This window comes from Corvus cornix, chromosome 2 (assembly GCF_000738735.6).
Source record: "Corvus cornix cornix isolate S_Up_H32 chromosome 2, ASM73873v5, whole genome shotgun sequence".
NCBI classification, from domain to species: Eukaryota; Metazoa; Chordata; class Aves; order Passeriformes; family Corvidae; genus Corvus; species Corvus cornix.
Window position 1 is genome coordinate 60246815 of NC_046333.1, and position 19747 is coordinate 60266561.

A 19747-nucleotide genomic window follows, 5' to 3' on the forward strand; every position below is an offset into this window, starting at 1 on the left:
GCCAAAAGATGAATAAGCCCAGATGGTCTGGGCTTCATGAGATTTTTTAAATGTCTTTTTTTTCTTTTTTTCACAGTATGTTTGCCTGTTGCATCCACAGTGGCCTTTTCTGCCCATGTGCAGGTCTCACATTCTACCGTGGGGCAATGTTTTATCTTCCTGTTGTTGCTTAATACAAATCTTTTGTAGGTGATCCCTTCTGGGGCAATTTTACAGCAATCATTCACTGCAGGAATCAAGAACATGAATTGTGGTGGAGCCTTTTAGACCCATTATAGTGTGGAGTTAGAAAGATGTTATTGCTAAAGTCAAGACAAAGGGTAAATAAAAACCCAGGAAAATTGTAGCATTGTCAGTTTTACCATGTCACAAAAGCAGAGGCTGAAAACAGAGTAACAGGTCATATATTTCTGCACTAAATTCTCAAAGGCTCTGATTCGACATTAACTTAGTGGCATCATGCTGGCCTTGAGCAGCAGACAGAATGGTTCAGTATCTTCTCTGAGGGCGAAGAATCATATTTGTGTGGGAGATTTTAAAAGGGGTGGACTGGTGGAACCAGGAGAATACTCCACCACTCATGTTTTGTGACATTTTATGTAATGCATTGAGTATGCAGCAAGATTTTTGGGACTGGGACTGTGCTTTCAGATATGACTATGAAAAAGGGAAGTACTTGCTGTGGGATTTGGCTTATTGCAGAGTTGACTTTTCCCAGCTGCTGGCTTGTGCGTGTCATACTTGTGGTTTGTACCTTTTGAACCAATATATCAGAATTTTATTAAAATACTCTGTGTAAAATCTTCCCTCTCATGGGCAAGCCTTGACAGTGACTGGCATACACTAAAATGTCATACACTAAATACTAATTTTGCAGAAAATAACAGTCCTCCAGTAGCAGTGGCTGGCCCTGACAAGGAATTGACCTTCCCAGTAGAAAGTACTACACTGGATGGAAGCAAAAGCCAAGATGATCAAGGCATTGTCTTCTATCATTGGGAAAATATCAGGTATCTAAAGATTTTACTCATCTCCAGTAAAATAGAGAGCAAAGTGAAAGTGATTTAATCTAGAGCCTCTTATGCAATTGTGTTGAATGATGCTCTGTTAGAGAACTGCTTTCAGGACCATCCCACTTGAGTAGTAATAGCATAAGAAATAGTAATTTTAAGTTGAACTTGAAAAGCTCAGACCTACCATAGGTAGTCTCTACCTATGTTTGCAATGTTTCATTTTGAGGCCTACTTTTATAAAATTAAGAGAAAATTACAGGAACTTCTGTGTCTCCTGTTAAAAAGCAAGTAGCAGGCTTGGGTACCCTCCTGTAATACACAGTTTTTCCATTAGTGCTTAGAACTAAGATTTTTCAATCACTTTTTTGTTGAACAGTAAAGTGTCAGTCATTTTTGCCTGAACTTTCAGTAACAGGTGACTAAATGACTCTTGAATGGTGATTGAAAATGTTTTACAAAAGCTTGTAATTGTACGTTTATGTGCAAATCTAACTGATCCTTAATAAAAGGACAGGGTATTTTAGCTCATGCAGCTGTCATACCTGGTACAGGAAGAGGTCTGCTGGCAGCCTGTACAGATTGTGACTTGCTCTTAGAGCAATATCATGTGCATTCTCCCATGAAATAGAACCATGGTGAGGTTGAAGTTCTGGGGGATATTTTCTGCTCTTCTCATAGGTGGAGATGTGTGCTTGGGTGCTTTTAATGTCTTGAAAGAAAGTATCAATTCTCTAAACTCATGTCTCAAATAGTTCTTTAACCATCAGTGCTTATAGCAGTAGTAGAACTACAACACATAAAAGCAAAAGGCCTGAGCAATGCTGCTGAACTCACAGTCTGGCTGGCTAGGCGCGATGATTTTTGTGAGATGTTTTGTTTCAGTGGGCCAAGCTCTGTACAGATGGAAAATGATGACAAGGCAATAGCAACTGTGACTGGTCTCCAGGTTGGTACCTATCGCTTCAGGCTGACTGTGAAAGACCAGCAGGGCTTGAGCAGTGCATCTGTGCTCTCCATTACTGTGAAGGAAGGTAAGCCTGGCTGCTGCTTCTTAGGGCGTGGTGGGCAGCTGGACAGTTCATTCAGTCACTGACCTAATGTGAAGGAAATCAGAACAGAAAGGTGTAACATATTTGTTGTTATATTTCAAATGTGTTTAAGAAGACTTAACTGCTCTTTTTTAGTAAAGTAGTATTGTGAGTGACTGGCAGAATGAATTCCATTTGATGCAAGCTGTTTTAGTGTTCAATATATGCAAAATTATTTGTAATAAATGTGCTCCAAAATAGTATTTTTGACAATTGTATGTCTACATCATTAAGAAGATATTTTTTTATTTTATGTTTAAAATTAAGCTTTGAGCAGAAAAGCAGTTTTACTGTGGATTTTAAGGTAACATCCAAAAAGTCACATCTCAGTGAACCAGTTTCCACTTAAAAATTTAGTATTAAAAGACCTGGTTTTATTTTTTTTTCAGTGATGTGTTGTTGTGGTGGGTTTGTTTTTGTTTGGGCTTTTTTTTAAATTATACAGAGAAAGAGTTGTGGTGGTATGGGGTATTTCATGTTTTTTGGGGTTTTTTTTCCAACAGGATACTCATAGAATCATAGAATGGTTTGGGTTTGAAGGGACCTTGAAAATCATCTTGTTCCAAACCCCTGCCATAGGCTGGGACACCTTCCACTAGACCAGGTAGCTCAAAGGTCCCATCCAACCTGGCCTCGGACCCTCCCAGGGATGTGCTGACTTCAGCAAGCCCAGGGTGCAGTTGTCTTTCTGGACTGCAAGTGCACATTGCGGGGGCATGCTGAGCTTCTTGTCAGTCAACACCCCAAGTCCTTCTCTTCAAGGCTTAGTGGCATTATGCTGACTGCTCCCAATCCATTCTCTTCCCAACTTGTACTTGGGATTGGGATTGCTGTGACCCATGTGCATCTTGGAGAAGAAGCTGGACTTTGTTTTACTCATGTGCATCATTGCTTGAACTTTTTCAGAGTTTCAGTTAGTATTCAGTTAGAAATAGATGGCAACAGCTCTGCCCAAATGTGTCCATGGTCTCGTTTGTGCTGTGAGGTGTAGCCACAGTAAGTTCTGTCTACAGTTACAGGTTCAGTATTAAAAATACTCAGTTTTCCAATAATCAAATTTAGTCAACTCATTTTACTTGGAAGAGACAAGATCAGTTGTATCACAGACAACCCTATGCTGTTACAGCCAACACCCCTGAGATCTGCCTGGGGCCAACTATTTGTGTCCAGTGAGGTATTCCACTCAGCTCCACAGCTTCCTTGAGCCCTGGCTTACCAGTTGTGTTCTAAAAAAAATCAGTAATGTCTGGTTTCTGGAAAGAGATCATGTTCATGTTTCTTTGACTTTTTTTCACCATGTGCCCAATGCATGCCTTAGTTTCAGTGCTAGTGGTGAGCAAAAAATATTTGGGAATTAGACTTGCTCTTAAGTTTCCTGACTGCATTTTGCCTAAATACAGGCATTTTGAAGATACAAGATCTTGCACAAGCTTCTATTGGGTAATAAGTGATTTTCCAGATGAAAAGGTCCCAGCATGGTGATCTCCTGCTGGACTGTGTTTCTAAGTAGGCAGAAAATCTTTTTGCTTGACTGAGAAGATCTGATGTTTAAGTTATTGTGAGACTGTAAATAGAATATCCCACAATGCTTTTTGAAAAAGGTCTTTCTCCTTATGGTGCACCTCTGTTTTTATTAGACTGCAATATGCTCAGAGCCAGATTTTGTATACGCAGTCATTCTTTCCCTGTAGCTTCGACATGAGGTTCTGTTGTTATTGTCTGTAATCATCAGGTAAAGAATTGCAGTGTGGGTGTATTGGCAATGGCATGTCATTTCATGTTTTGAAAGCAAATCCTTCTCCACTATTTTTATGGCTAGAAAACAACAGTCCACCCCGGGCACATGCTGGTGGGAAGCATGTTCTAGTGCTTCCAAACAACTCTGTTACCTTGGATGGCTCAGGGTCTGCTGATGACCAGGGGATTGTGTCATATTTGTGGATTCGGGATGGTCAAAGCCCAGCAGCTGGGGTAAGTTTCTTGAAGGTTGTAACGAAATTTGGCTTTTGTTATGCACATAACACCACTGCAGCAGGGAGAGCAGGTATGACCCATAAGATGCTGTCAGGTGTGGTGCCTTGTTTGTGGTTTGTCTCCCCTGCTCTCTGTAATGCTGCGGTTCAAGAGGCTGGTGATATTTTCAGTACAGCTAGAGAATACAGTAACTAAGGACTGCAGCAATGCAAACTTAGTTGGGAAAGACTCGAGACAGAAGAATAAAGCTGTGTCTGTTTAAGAGTAATTGATGATAATATGACAGTAATGTGTTTGAGAGAAAAGGATTATCTGAAATTCAGATATTCTAAAGGAGGAAGGGTCTGAGAGAGCAAGAAGTACAAATAAAGATTAAGGAATCCTGCCTGGTACCATATGAGGTAAAACTTTTAAGGCAAAAATGGTGTTTGGCATTAGATGCGTAGGTACCTTCCTTCGCAGATGATGGTGAATAGCCTGGGGCATTAGGGCAGTGGATTCTACTCTCTGAGTGGGGCTAACAGGAGAAATACCTGATTATAAACTTCAGTTATTTGTCAATTAATAAAACTGGGATAATTTTTTTCCCTTTTTGCAAGAAGTGTTGTGGACAGCTCTTTGCCCTCAGGAAGATAGTGGCAAATCAGCAAGTACTGGAAGAGGACAAAAAGCAAAATCATAAAAAAAGCTTCTAGAAGCAATTCACGTGAGTGTGTAAGAATGGAAGAGGTTTAGCTTAGATATAGCTGGCATAGTTGATAGTTGAAAATACATGAACTCCAAGGAGAGGAAATTAGGAGTTAAGACAGCAGAACTAGGGATACTGGAAAAACATTGAAAAATATTAATGTAGCTGTCTTGGATTTTCAAGCAGATGAGTTCTTCAGATTGTCAGCTCTTCTCTCTGGGGTATTTTTAATGAAAATATCCATAGTATGCAGACTGTCCCTTCCAAATTTCATTACTCTGCTATAAACTCTGGGTAGGTCACATTTGTCCCAAAAGTCAAAGCAAGAACACATACCATCATACCAGATAGCTGACTCGATAATGACACCTGCATCTTTCTCTGAGGATGTAACTGTTCTGGACCTTGTTTTTGCAGGATGTGATCCATGGCTCAGACCACGAGGCAGTACTGCAGTTAACTAATCTGGTGGAAGGAACCTATACTTTCCACTTGAAAGTGACGGATGCTAAGGGAGACTCAGATGTTGATTCAGCAACTGTTGAAGTGCGGCCTGGTATGACAATTAAAAGGTCATCGACATGTTGTGAATACCACATCTTTGTTCTCCTTTTCACTTATTTATTTAGATGTTGATGAGAATCTCTCAAGTTAAAACACAGAGGAAACAGGTCTCTATTTTCCTAACTTCTTACTGTTCTCTGACTAGGCCCAAGTGTGTTAAAAGTTGACATCTGGATTCTTAACTACTACAGTCCCTGTAGTTGGCACCATAAGTAGATAACAACTATACTTACTGGTTAATATTTTCATTAGGCTTTTGTTGCTTCTCATTCACTGTAGGTTTTTTGTTTCTTTTTCTGGTTGTTAATTAGTTTGGCCAGTAGAAAGAGATAGGAGCTGACCATTAAATTTAAGTACAAATGTTTTTGTTTGATGGTTGAAACTGTGTTTTTTTTTGTTTTTCTTCTTTAATCCTGAAAGACAAAAAAAATCCTGAAAGAATTTCAGGGGGTTGTAAATGCAGGTGAAATAGCTAAAGGATGGAAGTTGAAGTGTCAGGAAGAGAGTGTGAAATCTTTGTCTGTCAGAGATACCTTGTTTGTCTGGCTCCTGGCAATGATTTTATTTCTGTTCCTTACTTTATTGTTGAATGTAGTCGTAGTAAATGGATTATGATTCTCATGGGATATCTGTGAAGTTTGTTTTGTTTGCAAGACACTCTGGAAGTTCAAGTACTATTTAACAGAACTCTCAGTTTGTAAGGGTAGGCAGGGTAAACATACCCAATACTTCTCAAATTAACCATCCTCATTTAGACTCACTCACAGTCTTGCATGCTTGCATACAAGTCCATCTTTGGCTCCCTTTTCCTGGGTGGTAGTCAGTAGCAGATAATTAGCAGTGAACTTGGTAATTGGACTCATGTAGTCCTTACCTCTGACTTTAAGATGGCAGCATTTAAGGGAACAGAAGTTGCTCTTCTGCACAGAAATGTGTAAATGCTGAAAGTGCACCCTGAAGTACTTTATTTGTATTGATAAGATGGGTTGCTATCTCAGGACCCACTACGTTTATTTCAGAGAGAACGTGATGATATAGGCTAAGTACTTCTCTAAGTACATGAAAGAGTTGGCTTATCAGTGATATGGGTCTTATGCAGAAAACTACAGTATTAATAAATACTTTCAAGTAATGCATGTTGTACTGAAGGATCTGCCAGGCTCTGAAGGAATAGCATGTTCTTCTTCTGTCAGATCCCAAAAGGAGTGGTCTGGTGGAGCTGATCCTGCAGGTTGGAGTGGGACAGCTGAGTGAGCAGCAGAAGGACACTCTGGTGAGACAGCTGGCTGTATTGCTGAATGTTTTGGATTCAGATATCAAAGTTCAGAAGATACAAGCCTACTCAGATATAAGGTACAAAGATGTCCTGCTATGCCAGGAGGACTTGTGATTTTCTTTGCCTCTCTCACAGCTCATAATTAGTTGCAAAATAATCTTTCCTAAGATGACAAAAAATGCTATACTTCTCAACAGAATATACTTTAAAAGGTGAATTTCTTCTGTGGTAGAAAACTGATGAAGCAAACTCTGTGGAGGCTCAGAACTGAAGTGTTTTGTTTAAAAAAAAACCCCAAATTTTTCTATATACCTTTTTTTCCTTTAAAGAAAGTACATGCATATGTATTTCAGTGTCTTGTTCCATACAGTGCTTCTGTTTTTTCCAAATGCTGAATGGAGCAAGATAAACAGACTTTCTCACAGTGAAACATGTATTGCATTTCAAAATAAGGTTCCAGCTCTATTTGATCAAATCTATTTTATTCCCTCTTTTTTTCTCCTACTTCTTCTCCATGGTTTTGATGTTTGTAATATTTTATAAACATTTTCCCATATAACTGGTGGTGAAAATCCATTTTTTGCACAGAACACTCCACAGTGGATTCTCTTAAATGTGGTATTTTACTGTGAAGAAGAAATACACCCTCTCCTTGGTGTAGAGTGCTAGAGATGGCTGTGCGTACCCAGAGAAACTTCTCAGCATGATTGGTAGAACCTGTTGACATGAGTTAGCTTTAAATTACTTCTTGTCAACTACTTGGTAATTTAAAACCCATTTTGGTGTTTATTTAGCTCTTGGGGAACCTCTTAAAATTTAAAAACACAGTTTGGAAAGTCTAGTATTTATAGCTATGATATTTTTGGTCAGAGCTTTTCAAATTAAAATGTTCCCTGAAGTGTGTAATACAGGGTGAGATCAACACCACCCAACTTAAAAGTTGTGGATGACGGGGCAGGAGGGCTTCCACATGAAGTACTCTGGGTCCTTTGCTTCTGAGCTTTTTTTCCTATTAAATACAATTTCCTAAAGTTAGTGAAATTGCTTCGGAGTGTTTTGTGACAGGCTCTACATGAGAGTGGAGAAAGCAAATGTATACATACTTCTTAAAGCAAAAGTCAGGAAGACCAAGGAGGGAATTATATTTGCTGTTATCCTCACCTGTCTTCTCTGAAACTGAGAAGCCAGAGAACTGCTAGTGCTCCCAGCTCAGAATGAAGATCAGTTGACTCCTCCACGGAGAGAGTTCCCTAATCTTTGTCAGTGGTGACATTGGCTCTCCAGAAACAAAAAAGACTAAAGGCTATATGCCTTTATTGCTGAATGCCTGACGAAAGTGATCTGTGACAGCAGTCCTGACCTTAGCTGTTCTTTCTGCAGCACCGCAGTTGTGTTCTACGTGCAGAACGGGCATCCTGCCACAGTGATCAAAGCATCAGATGTTTCACGGACTCTGCACGTGCAGCTTTTGAAGCAGAAAGCTGACTTCTTGCTTTTTAAAGTCCTACGAGTTGACACGGCTGGTACGTTTTGGATTGTGCTTGCTCATCTCGGAACTTTGCAGACATTTGGCTAACATAGCACCTGGAAACACTGCATGAAGTCCTTCTGTCTGCCATCTGGTGTCTGGGCTTGGTGGGTGTAGCTTTACAGAAGATTATGTTGAGGACAGTACTTAAAATGCTTCGTGATTTGTGGTAGGTAGACTGGTCTGAGTTACTTTTAAAAGACATCATCTGTATCAGCAGGCAAAAGCACATCCTAATCTGGTGTGCATCAGGAAGGCCTGTGGAATGAGGATAAAGATACCCTACCTACTGCCTTTTCTTAGAAGATGTGCAAAACTTAATATAGCCATAAAGTAGCTATGTTTCATATCTCTGCTTCCTTCAGGGCTTTTAGAGTTCAGTAAATAGGTTTGTAATCTAACTTGTTCTTGTCTGCCTGTATCAAACAAAAGAGGTGATCGCTATGTTACCACGTAGTCTTCTAATCTTTGCAATGTACACAGGCTGCTGGGGTTTCCTATAATGAACTCTTTCTTTTGCCCAAAAAGATGCTTGAACTTCTAAGCTTATTTTAAGCTTCAATAGTAATGTCAACCCTTTATGATACGTAGGTATTACAGACATGACTTCTCCATAATTTAAAATCAGGACACAACAATTCAAATACAAAGAAAGTAAGCAAGCTCCAGTGATAAAATAGGTACTGATGGTATAGTAAATTCAGTCTTTTTTTACTGGTTGAAAAGGATTGTTGTCCTGTTATAAATATACTCTGATTACATTCTTTCTCCTCACAGCCAGCAGTCTGCTAAACTGTAGATCTATTTGACACATAGGCCCAAAGGAAAGGGAGTTTCAAAACATATCACAGTGTTATGAGCAGACACTTTGCCACCAATCTAGTCTTACATTAAGAGGGTGTATGACATTTACACAACTGACCCTATGTTTGGTTCTGTTCTTAGCCTGTCTTTTGAAATGCTCTGGACATGGGCACTGTGACCCCATAACAAAGCGCTGCATTTGCTACCAGCTGTGGATGGAAAACTTGATTCATCGTTATCTAAATGATGGAGAGAGTAACTGTGGTGAGTTTGGGTGTTGTGGGATATATTTCAAGAGTAACTTGTCATCTTGTGAGACTGTTGATTATTTGTTCTCAGAACGGGGAATACTTAGGAGGTAGATGCTGAGAGAAGACTAAAACAGTCTGTGTTTTCCAGCCCAACAATACCTTTCTATAGAAAGATACTTGAATAATTTCCTGAAATGATGTCTTGACAGTAGTAGCCTAGATTTTAAAGAGAATCACTATTTGATGAAAAGAGTGTGAAAGCTTGGTAATGGGAAAGAGATTTTGCAACAATTTGGGGCCAGTTGGAGGGGCTGTTGAATAACGTTAAGCATTGCAAAGCTTTTGAGTAGGACTGTTGCAAAGCTGGAAAAGAGGCAGAAATTTCAATTTCTCTGAGTGGGCAGTTGATGCTGCTGTGCCAGAAGTATGGTCTGATCTAAGCAAAGAAAACATCAGTGTTCTGGACTGACCAATACTGACCTTTAGAACCTGGTAACACTGACAACTGTGAGTATACACATGTTGGAGTTCAATTTATTGCACATCTGTCTGTATCCTTTCCTGTTTTCCTGGATTTATAAATATAAATGTGCGAGTAGAAGGATCTACCTCTAATCAGCTCCTCTTCTAAAGCACTACTAAAATGCCAGACCCAGAGTATACATCCTCTGTTTATTTCAGTTAGGGAATGATAACTGAGGTGGTAACTGTGACCCTTTGCAGGACTGTCAGTTCCCACACAGACTTCAGGTATCTTGGGATGGTAAAAGGTATTTGAGAGGAAGAAAATTTTCTAATGTGCACTTCTAATCTTAAAGGCTAAAAATTTTTATGAATTCTTATAAGAATATGATGGTCCTGAGTTTTCCTACATTCCTGTTGCCACTCCCTGTTGCTGCCTGTTTTGAGCTTCCCCTCCCCCCTCCCAAAGACATGTGCTCCGAGCTCCTTTGTTCCAAGCGCGGGCAAAGCCAAATGTAACTCAGACTCTTCAGCAGTGTCTGATTGGCCGCTCACCCCGGGTCCGCCCCCAGTCCTCCCCTTTCCCCTTCTCCTAATAAAGATGGTCGAGGGGAGGCGAACGCCCTCTCTCAGCTCAGCTGCTTTCCTGTAAACATCTCTGGTCGTCTGTCTCATTTGAAGGCTTCTAACTGCAGGGAATTGAGCGAGCGGGGAGCTATATTTCTCCCTCTTTGCTTCTGCTGATGGTATTTGCTCTGCAGCTGATTCAGGTACCAATTTTAGAGCTACTAAAGTGCTAGATCGCCCTTGCTACCTCTCAAGGCTGCTCGAGGCTTTCTAAGGCATTGAAATACAAGCGCTAGCCGGTATAAAAGCTGAAAAGATACCTTCCACAACTCCCCATTCCTCAAGATTGGTTTTTTTAATAGAGTTGTATTAGAAGTTATTCTCTTCATATGACCTTAAAAAGCACTGTTGTGTTTCTTTTTTCAGAGTGGAGTATACTCTATGTGACTGTATCTGTTTTTATTTTGATTGTGGTCGTGGTAGGGCTTACCTGGTTCTGCATCTGCTGCTGCAAAAGGTACATGATTTGTGTTTCTTTTTGATGGGGTATATGCAAAAATTGCACACAACCGCCACATTTTAGTCCAGTCCATAGCACTAAATCACTGAGCTCATTTTGGACATGTGAGGAGCTTCCTATATCTGTTTCTGTAGACACACACTTCTTTTGAAAAAAGGAGTATCCATTTGTGTGTCTGTGCTCTTCTGCATTATGAAAACCAAAAAGTTAATATTGCAGTACCCTTCACATTAAGTGATAATTAATGTTAAAATGCTGAGAGTATACTGCAGATCTTCAGTCTCCTACTGAGTCCTGCAGGTACTCCATACTAAGAAAAAAAGGCACACCCTGAAGGTCACTGATGTAGGAATGTTCTAGGCCATGGGAAAGGATCTGCTCCCAGTCTCGTGTCTCCCTTGGACAGGAAGGGTGGGTGGCTGGGCTGCATGTGGCTTTCAGGCAAGGAGTACTGTAGTGATCTCAGTCATGCAGACTTCTTGCTTCCCCTTTCCTTAAACAGGAACACTCATACTACTGAATGTTGTTTCCCTCTCTGTCTCCCCTCCAGTCTTTCCTAGTGAGCTGATAAGAAATTCTCTTTCAAGTGACAAGCCCCTGCAAGTTCTGTCAGTAGAGCAAGTGCTTTTGCTGCAGCTCAAACAGCTCAGCAAATAGATAGCTTGTTCAGGTGTTAGCAAAAATAAAATGCCATCAAAATCTTTCTGGATTTTCATCTTTTTCTAGGGTGTCTTTACAGTATGTAAAGGATGCGTGGGAGTCGATACCGATTTTATTTTTATGGTTGAAGGAACAGTGCTGTTAGTAGAAAACTTTAAATAGTAAAGTGTGTCCCATTCTGCCTCCACAGTGTGGTGTGGAGCCTCACAGGCTTGTGTATATTGGATGATTATTTGAGGGATTTTTAATGAGTTCAGCTGCTTCTGTCCTTTGTCCTCATGTGGCTTGTGTCTGAGAGTGAGGGCAGGTTGATACAAATTCCTGTGGAAAAGAGGAGGGAATTACTGCACAGGACAGAACAGCAAGAGATTCCCTTTGCCTTGTGGAAACTGCATGAAAAAGACAGTGTAGACTCAAGATTTGGCTGGAGATTGGGAGCCTTTAAAAACTTTGAGTTGCCAGATGAACGCTATAGAAGATCATGGAAGGGAGGCCAAGGCTGGTTGTTGCTGTAATGCTGGCTGAGTAGTAAGGTGGCTTCTCCACTGTGAACTGTGGGGGCATATGAATATTCATCTACCGTGTCTGTAGTTACTATGTTGGAATTGAACAAACTGTGGCTTAGGAGAGCAAATCAATCTGCCTTGCTTTCTTCATCTTTCCATATCAGAGAGCAAATAAACTATACTGTCTTGTCCATATTGTGCAGCTGCCTTATTCAGGTACAAACTGGAACTATTTTTAAGTGGAGGTGAGAAAGTACAATGATGTTCTGTATATAGGGGTATGTGTATGCAAAGGAAGGGGGAGCAGATTTATGTGCGTATGTGAGAATTAAATGTCTTTTTGGTAACTATCTTTTTAGCAGGAAGAGGACAAAGATAAGAAAGAAAACAAAATACACCATCCTAGATAACATAGATGAGCAAGAGAGGATGGAGCTACGGCCCAAATATGGTAAGTGCTATACAGCAACCTGGGAACTCATCCACTAGGCGTGCAGCTGGTGTGTCTGAATTGATACTTGTAGGCAGCATGAGCCCAGAAGCAGGCCTACAAGTTTGGGAATGGCAGAGACAAACAGACAATGAAGTCGTTGGGGGAGAATCAGTTAATTTCTTTAATAAAGCCTTGGGCTCAGCCTCTGCTCTGAGCTTCAGTTTATCTTAATTTAGAACATTTAATTGCCCCACAGATTTTCTCCATGTAAGCCTTCCTCCTCTTTAGCACATGCTTTAATTTAGAGCTGTTTGCTGCACAGCAGTTCCCTCCTCAACCACAAGTGCCCTGTTAGACATCAGTAGATTTCAGCTGCTGTTCATGTATCTTTTAATTTACCTGACTTCCAGTTTTTAGCAGAGGAAATGTTCAAGTCCAAGGAAACAAAATCATTCTGAGAAATTGCTGCCCTAGAAAGATGGAGATAATGTTTCTGTAGAAACCATGACATTTCATTGCCACTCATGTTAATAAGGTTGTTGAGTGGACAGACTGATTTCCAGATTCAAGCTATTAAAAATTCATTGGGTGTGTACTAAGATAATCTAGTTGTTTCAAATTTAAATACATATATTCATATTTCAGAGTCATAAACTGATGGACCTGCAATGAAGCAATAAGAGTATCTGAAATGGTGAAATGGTATATGATACTTCCTAAGCCAGTTTTTGTATTGGTGTATGCTGTTACATTGCACTGCAGAGAATATTTTCACTTACCTTTCATATGACAGCAGGGGAGAAGATGGTTAGATGTTACTAAAAACCCAAACCTTTCTAATGAATTTGTTTTGCTTTTTCATTGTCAGGTATAAAACACAGAAGTACAGAACACAACTCCAGTCTGATGGTCTCTGAATCAGAGTTTGACAGTGATCAGGACACTATCTTCAGCAGAGAAAAGATTGAAAGAGAGAATTCTAGAACACTTATAAATGGATCCATCAGAAATGGAGTTTCCTTCAACTACAGCTCCAAAGACAGATAACTGAATGAGGGTAAAAGCACAGAACACACTGGTGCAACACATCTGAAACATGTTGGCCCACCTCTGTTTTTCCAGAACCGAAAGATTCCTAAAATGTCAACTAATTGCAGATTAAAGAGTAAATTTCTAGAACAGGTAGGGGAAGGCAGAAGGAAGGAGAAAGGATTAGATGGTCAGCTAACTCTTGTCACCGTCATAGGAATAAGAAAAAGCACATCTTATTTCTAGCATGTTCTGTGCTGAATGTTTGAACTTCAGAAGGCCTTTTTTTCTAAATCACTGCTACAAAACTAGCCAGGGCTGTTCTGCTACAAACTATGGTAACTAACAATGGCATACAGATTCATATGTGCTCCTAATGCTGTCTTTGAGAAGTGGTGTGATTTACAACAGCAAAAGCCAAAATAGATGAAGTTCCTTACAACTATAGAGAGCAATATGTGGCCACAGGCTCCATCTTAATTTTCAGCTTAGGACAGAAACACGAAGAGCATTTTTAGTGCAGTGTCTTTATCCAGCTGTACTCTGTGACTTCCTTTCCTAGGTTAGTGTTCATCGGGTGAAAACTTTTTTGTTTTCAGAGAAAGTTAACAACTAGCGATTGCACTGGATCAGCTGTAATGTAACATGATATATCTGTGTCCTGTAGGATGCAACATTCCCACTATTCACATAGGAGGTGTGGTTTCTGCAGGGAATTCTAGCCTTAGGTTGCTTCTGTAATGACCTATTGCTTTGGCTCTGCCATGTCCATCCAGGAAACTGTAGCAGGATGGACTTGGTGTGATGCACCTTCAGAAGCATTTTGAGCATCCCAAACAACCTTTTTAGATCACTTTGAGGAGCTCTGGACCTTTTAAGACTGAATGCTCAGCTGAGTTTTCATCTGTCAGCATCAAGCACTCAATTAAAGAATGCGCCAGGCACTTGTGTAGTGAAATGTTTGTGGAGAATACCCTTGTGGAGCAGGACGTTCATTGTACCTTCATTGTTGTGGTAATCAGTACTGAGCAATACTTTAGCTTGAACATGAGATTTTTTTGACTTTTTCCTCTCTGGCTATTCAGTGACTGGATGTGTTGGCCTAAAGAGATCCTTTTATGTCTTTGGCAAGGGTAGGTGTATTGCAGTTCTGACATTCTTGCTCACAATCTGGATAATTTCTTCACAGCCTGCTTGTTAGGCTTTGAAATCATGTCCCCGGTACTGCTTTTGAAACCCCTAACTGAAGACCAGACTTTTATACATAGTCGTCACTTGTAGTGAGTAGTACTGTTTAGCCATGACATCAGCTTTTCCTGGGGGTCCTCTACTGATGTACTGGAGTCTTGGGCTGAGACGGAGGAATGATGTGTTTTGATGGAGAAAACATTCCTCTGGGAGCATTTTTGAAGAGTTTTTTTAAAAATGTTTTAGGGTTTTTTGGTTTTTTTGTTTTGTTTTTTTTAATCCAGTGGTAGAAAACCCATTATCAGAGGATGGAGCAGTATAGAGATCAAGGGGATCAGTTTAGAAGGGTCAGGGAGGGCATACAGCCCATCTCCATCATGAGGAATAATGTAGTAGAGAATTTTGGGGCTTCATCCTTTCTTAGAAGTCTGACACAACAGAGTAGCTGGGTTGAACACTGTAGCTTCTCTGCTTCTCTTCGTAATGGACTTGGCAACAGTCAGAACCATCTAGGCTGGAAGAAATCAGTGGTCAAAAGTTGCAGCAACATAGCATGCTCATAACTTGTTTCATACCTTTGATTCTCAAGTGCAGTCAGCAACAGTCCCTAAGGCTACTAATGCGGTAATGAGGAGTATTTACCCTGTGTCCAGCCCTGCATTTTTCTGGAGATCTTTGTGGGGCTGCAGGAGTCATTGTGGTGGGAGAGGCTGTGAAGAGCTAAAAAGGGCTAATACAGGTGTTGTCCATGTTTTTCCCATACGCACCAGCGAAGTGCAGTATGAATGGTATGATTTGCTTTCTTCAGAAACCAAGTTTCAACTCTGTGTATGGGGGTTTTAGGCTATTTCTTGCAACAAATCTGGTTTATCACACTCTTCCTCTTCTTGAGAGTGTGTGTGTATATGTGTATATATATATATATTTTTTTAAATAACTTCATCAACAAAAGCAAGGTCAGCTTCTGATGTCTTTCAGTTCCTGCTCCATATGTGTTAACATGATAAAAGCAGTGTTCACTTTAAAGCGTTCTGAAAAAAGTTAAAGCCCACTCAAAATACTAATTTATTTCTTTCCTTTGAAATCCAGATGTTGGGCTTAATCCATTCTGAACAACTTCACAGAATGTTCTAGCAGGAATTATTCTCTTGGAAACATGCATTTTTAAACAAGCAAATAAGTTGCTTAAACAATTTCAAGTTTATATGTGCTGTGCTGCCATTGATGCTTCTGTAAATTCTGTCTCCAGTGTGCCTTTATCTTGAAGCTTGCCTTCTAGGACATGTCAGTGCAGTCAGCAGCATCTGTCAGTTTTGTGAAATTAGTGACTTACATCTTTTTATGTTAATAGATGTAATAGATATAATATTTTTATGTAATAGATGACTTACATCTATTTTATGTTTTTAAAGCCAGTGCTGAAGCCTAGGATGTTGTTCTTCCAAGGTATTAAATTACCTTTTTCTTTTTTTCAAAACAAAAAAACCCCACCAAAATGAAAAACTGATTCTCTAGTAAAACAACTCCAGGAGTCATAAACCTTCATTCCTTAATGCTGCAGAATTTCCAGGACTGTTCCCCTGCCCATGGATGCACACTGGTGGGCTCAGATCTTTGGATCACTGGTAAGTTCATGTGCCATGAGAATGTATGCATGATTTGGCTAAGTATTTCTCACTCTAACAAATAAGAAGTATTAGACCAATTTCTCATTGTATAAGGCCCTAGCAAGTGGAAGCTGCTTGGTAAATTCAGTTCTCTAGATGATACTTTGATATCTTTGTTGCTAATAGTATTTTAGCTATGTTTTCAAAGTTGAATATAGTTTAAATTTTTCAGCTGCTGCTGAATTCTACTAGTTTGATTATTCTACCTGCTTGGGAAGAGAAGTTATGCCTCTCACCATAAGACCAGGCTTGCTTTTAATATATGGAACTTGCACAGAAGCTGGCTCTGTGAATTTGTGGTATCACATTTGTGTCACTTGGCCAAGCATGTTTGTGTCAGGAATTTAGGAGAGACTATAGCAAGGCTTGTATCTTGATTCAGTATAATTGTTATTTCTAGAACTACTGCTTTCTTGCAGAATGTCAGGTCATACCATGAATGAAAGGGTCAGAAAACTGGCTGTAACAGTGCAAGCATATTGGCAGAATTTAGATTCTAACCCTTTGGTTTGGGTTATTATAGGTTAAAAGCAGATTCTCAGTCCCTGCGTTTACTTCTGCACACAGTTTTCCTTCACATACAGAAAGAGTACTGGCAGCTGATTTGTGAAATAGGGATAGGGCTATTCCCAAAAGACTCATCTGCACTGAAAAGCAGAGGAGACTAGATAGAGCTTGTCCTGTGTGGCTCAGAATCTGCTGAAAGTAAAGAATAGTTCAGTTTGGCACTGCTAAGATACTGCCTTTTGTTACAGGCAGTCAGTGTGGTGATACTTGCAGTGCCTCGTTGCCTTGAAGTGTAAGCGCTGGATTTTCACTTGCATCATGGTTTTACACACACAAGCGGGGATTGTCCAGCTATGTAAAAGGACTGCATTTGTTTGCATTTTAAGGAAGGAGTATATTTTGGAAAAAAACTTCCTAAGCATTAAACAGGTTCAGTACCCAAGTGTAGTATTCAATGCAGTACATACACGGCATGAAACTGCCATGGCTGCAAACAGGTAATTGTCTTGTGGATTTAATTTTCCTAACCGAAACCGTACTGCAGTATGAAACAAAATTTACCTTGGCAAATCTGTTGAGATCCACACCCAAATTATCTGTCCTATGGTTCAACCTGTCATATTAAGTAGAGAAAACAAAGCAAAATGCAAACTGTCTTATTACAGAGATTTGTTTATTTGCATAGGGGGAAAAAGGTTATTCTTGTTCCATATGTAAGAATAGATGATCAACTCTGTCCTTTTAGGTAAACAGTCTTACTCTCCCTCTGTCAGATGTATCAGATAAAAGTACTGTTCAAGCATCTGTTCTGTGCTGTCAGCTGTTTGCTTATATGATGTCAGTTTTCCTTTCCTTGGTCTCCTTTGGGCAAAGAGAAGTCCACACACATGCAAGGAACTTAACAGTGAGAGAGTGAGTGTAGACGTGTTCTCTGTGCTGGTGCAAACTTTCCTTAGATAGTCTGATGTTCTTGAAATAATTGAGTTCCTAGGCAAACATTCTATTCCTGCTTTTAACCTCAAGTGAAACTAGTTTTGCCCCCTGGTATACCAGTAACAGGCAGTAGTCAGGTGGAGCTTTGGGAAGGTAGTAATAAAATGACAGTAAATGTAGTCTTCTGCCATTTAGGTGAGGTTTGAGAGAGGAAAATGTTCCTCCAGGAGAACGGAAACAGGATAGAGGTGAATTAGTTTCTTAATGTCAGTTATTGCTTATCAGGGATCCCTAACTTGAATACTAATCCCATACTTCTGCAGCAAAGAAAAACCCATTTTATGTACCTTTTATATCCTGAACTCCCCAAGGCAGAAATACAAAGGGAAATACAAAGTTTAGAAATAAAATTTTAAGGAGGAGGCAACAAAGGCAAACAATTTTTGCACAGGCTATGAATCAGGTGCAGATGAGCTGTACCATGTGTATTTTGTCTCTGTATGAAAGCACTTCTCCCTGTGGGTGGATGGGTGAGCTATTACAGAATTTATATTAGGAATCTGTTTCTAGAAAATGTTATTTATTGCAAATGCTATTGTATTGTAACTGGAACAATTTCTGAGCTGAAATTACTACATTTATGTAACTATTAATAAAGTTTTGTCTTTCCTTTTAGAAGCTTGTCACTCTTTTAAGCATGGTACTCTGTATTGGACTCAACACTCAGGCTAGGCTAATCGACATATGTTGTCTACCGTAGCTTGTCTGTACTGAAACATAAAAGCAGTGCAGTAGCTGATTCCTTCCCTTTCTACTGACAGAAGCATCTTTTTTCTAGAGAATTCAGTACATCAGAGAGCAGGAAAAGAGTAATTTACTGCACTTCACAGTAAGTTTTTATGTGGTGCTTGTCCTTACTTGGTTTAATTGGCTGTGTGTAAGTAATCACCAGCTGTCATGCCAAGTGTGGTGGTTTCACAGGTTTTGTGGCTTACTCTGTAACAGATTCCATACTTGAGTCAGCTGCTTAGCGATAATGAGAGATACAGGTTTGCAATATAACTAAAATATGCTGTTAGAGAGGGGTAGGTTATGCTGCTTGTTTCTGAACTGGAAAAGAAAAATCCTTCCATTGCTGTGTATTAAGTTTGTGCTAAATAGTGATAATAAAAGGTGCTATGAGATACAAGTGTCTTTCTGTAAGGAAAAAATCATACACCATGAAAGCAACTTTTTAAGACTATTTGGAGTCGTGGTGCCTCAAACATTGCCACTGGACTACAAGGGAATACTGGCAGCTGAATAAGCTGATGAGATACGTATGTCCTTTGTTGAAGGATGGAGTCTGCTCCTTTGTTATTGCACTGTACATTCTGGGAATAGCAGTAGCCTTCCCCCATCCCTGTGAGTAGGTGATGCAACAGAAGATAATCGGCATAATTCCGAAACAACTTCAGCCAGTTGTGCTAAGCAGCTTTGGCACTCACTGATAAGGTGAATAAACCACCAACTTCTCATGGTCCTTCTTCTTAGAAGGACCTAAGCAGGAAGTTTTGACATGGAAACCCCTTAAACAAGTGCTGAAATGTAATTTAGAGCTTCTGAACACCATACTTAAATCTTCTTTAAGATAGCTAAATTGTTAATATCCAGTAGAACAGGTAAACATAATTTCTTGAGAGCATGTCATACAGAGAAGACAGGCAGTGGGGGTGGGGGTGTGTGTATGTCAAACAGCTGTTTAAAGAGTAACTTAAGAAAATAAAATGGAAATTTGCTGTGACTATGTCAAGTTGGAAATTAAAAGACAGTTTCTCAGGCTTCAAGACTGTATTAATTAGACAGAAACAGAGGAGCTCCCCAAACTCTTATTTTAAATCTTAATGAATGAAATAAAGAATTATCACATCACAAAAGCAGGGAAGACACTCTAATCTACAAAACCTATCCTGTAATAAAATTTTCGACTCAGCATAAAAGACTCACATACAAAATGACTGATGGCATATTACTATGCCCAGGTAGTCTCATCTATTTGATTTAGATTCAAGGGACTGTAATTGGAGGTACCAAAATCTTACACTGTATG

General features: G+C 39.8%; 1 protein-coding gene across 3 annotated transcripts in view; it reads left to right on the forward strand.

Moving 5' to 3' along the window:
- KIAA0319 (KIAA0319 ortholog) overlaps positions 1–18333 on the forward strand; it is a 58969-nt gene extending 40636 nt beyond the window's left edge. For 2 of the 3 annotated variants that reach the window (XM_039548272.1, XM_039548273.1), the window contains exons 12-21: positions 878–1010; positions 1896–2044; positions 3921–4072; positions 5181–5319; positions 6521–6680; positions 7984–8126; positions 9077–9199; positions 10642–10732; positions 12261–12352; positions 13203–18333. In XM_039548272.1, coding sequence (XP_039404206.1) covers positions 878–1010; positions 1896–2044; positions 3921–4072; positions 5181–5319; positions 6521–6680; positions 7984–8126; positions 9077–9199; positions 10642–10732; positions 12261–12352; positions 13203–13381 — 1361 coding nt within the window. In that variant the 3' untranslated portion in view covers positions 13382–18333. The remainder of the gene's footprint in view (positions 1–877; positions 1011–1895; positions 2045–3920; positions 4073–5180; positions 5320–6520; positions 6681–7983; positions 8127–9076; positions 9200–10641; positions 10733–12260; positions 12353–13202) is intronic. The other variant, XM_039548274.1, reaches the window with a different exon arrangement.
- The last annotated feature ends 1414 nt before the right edge of the window (positions 18334–19747 follow it).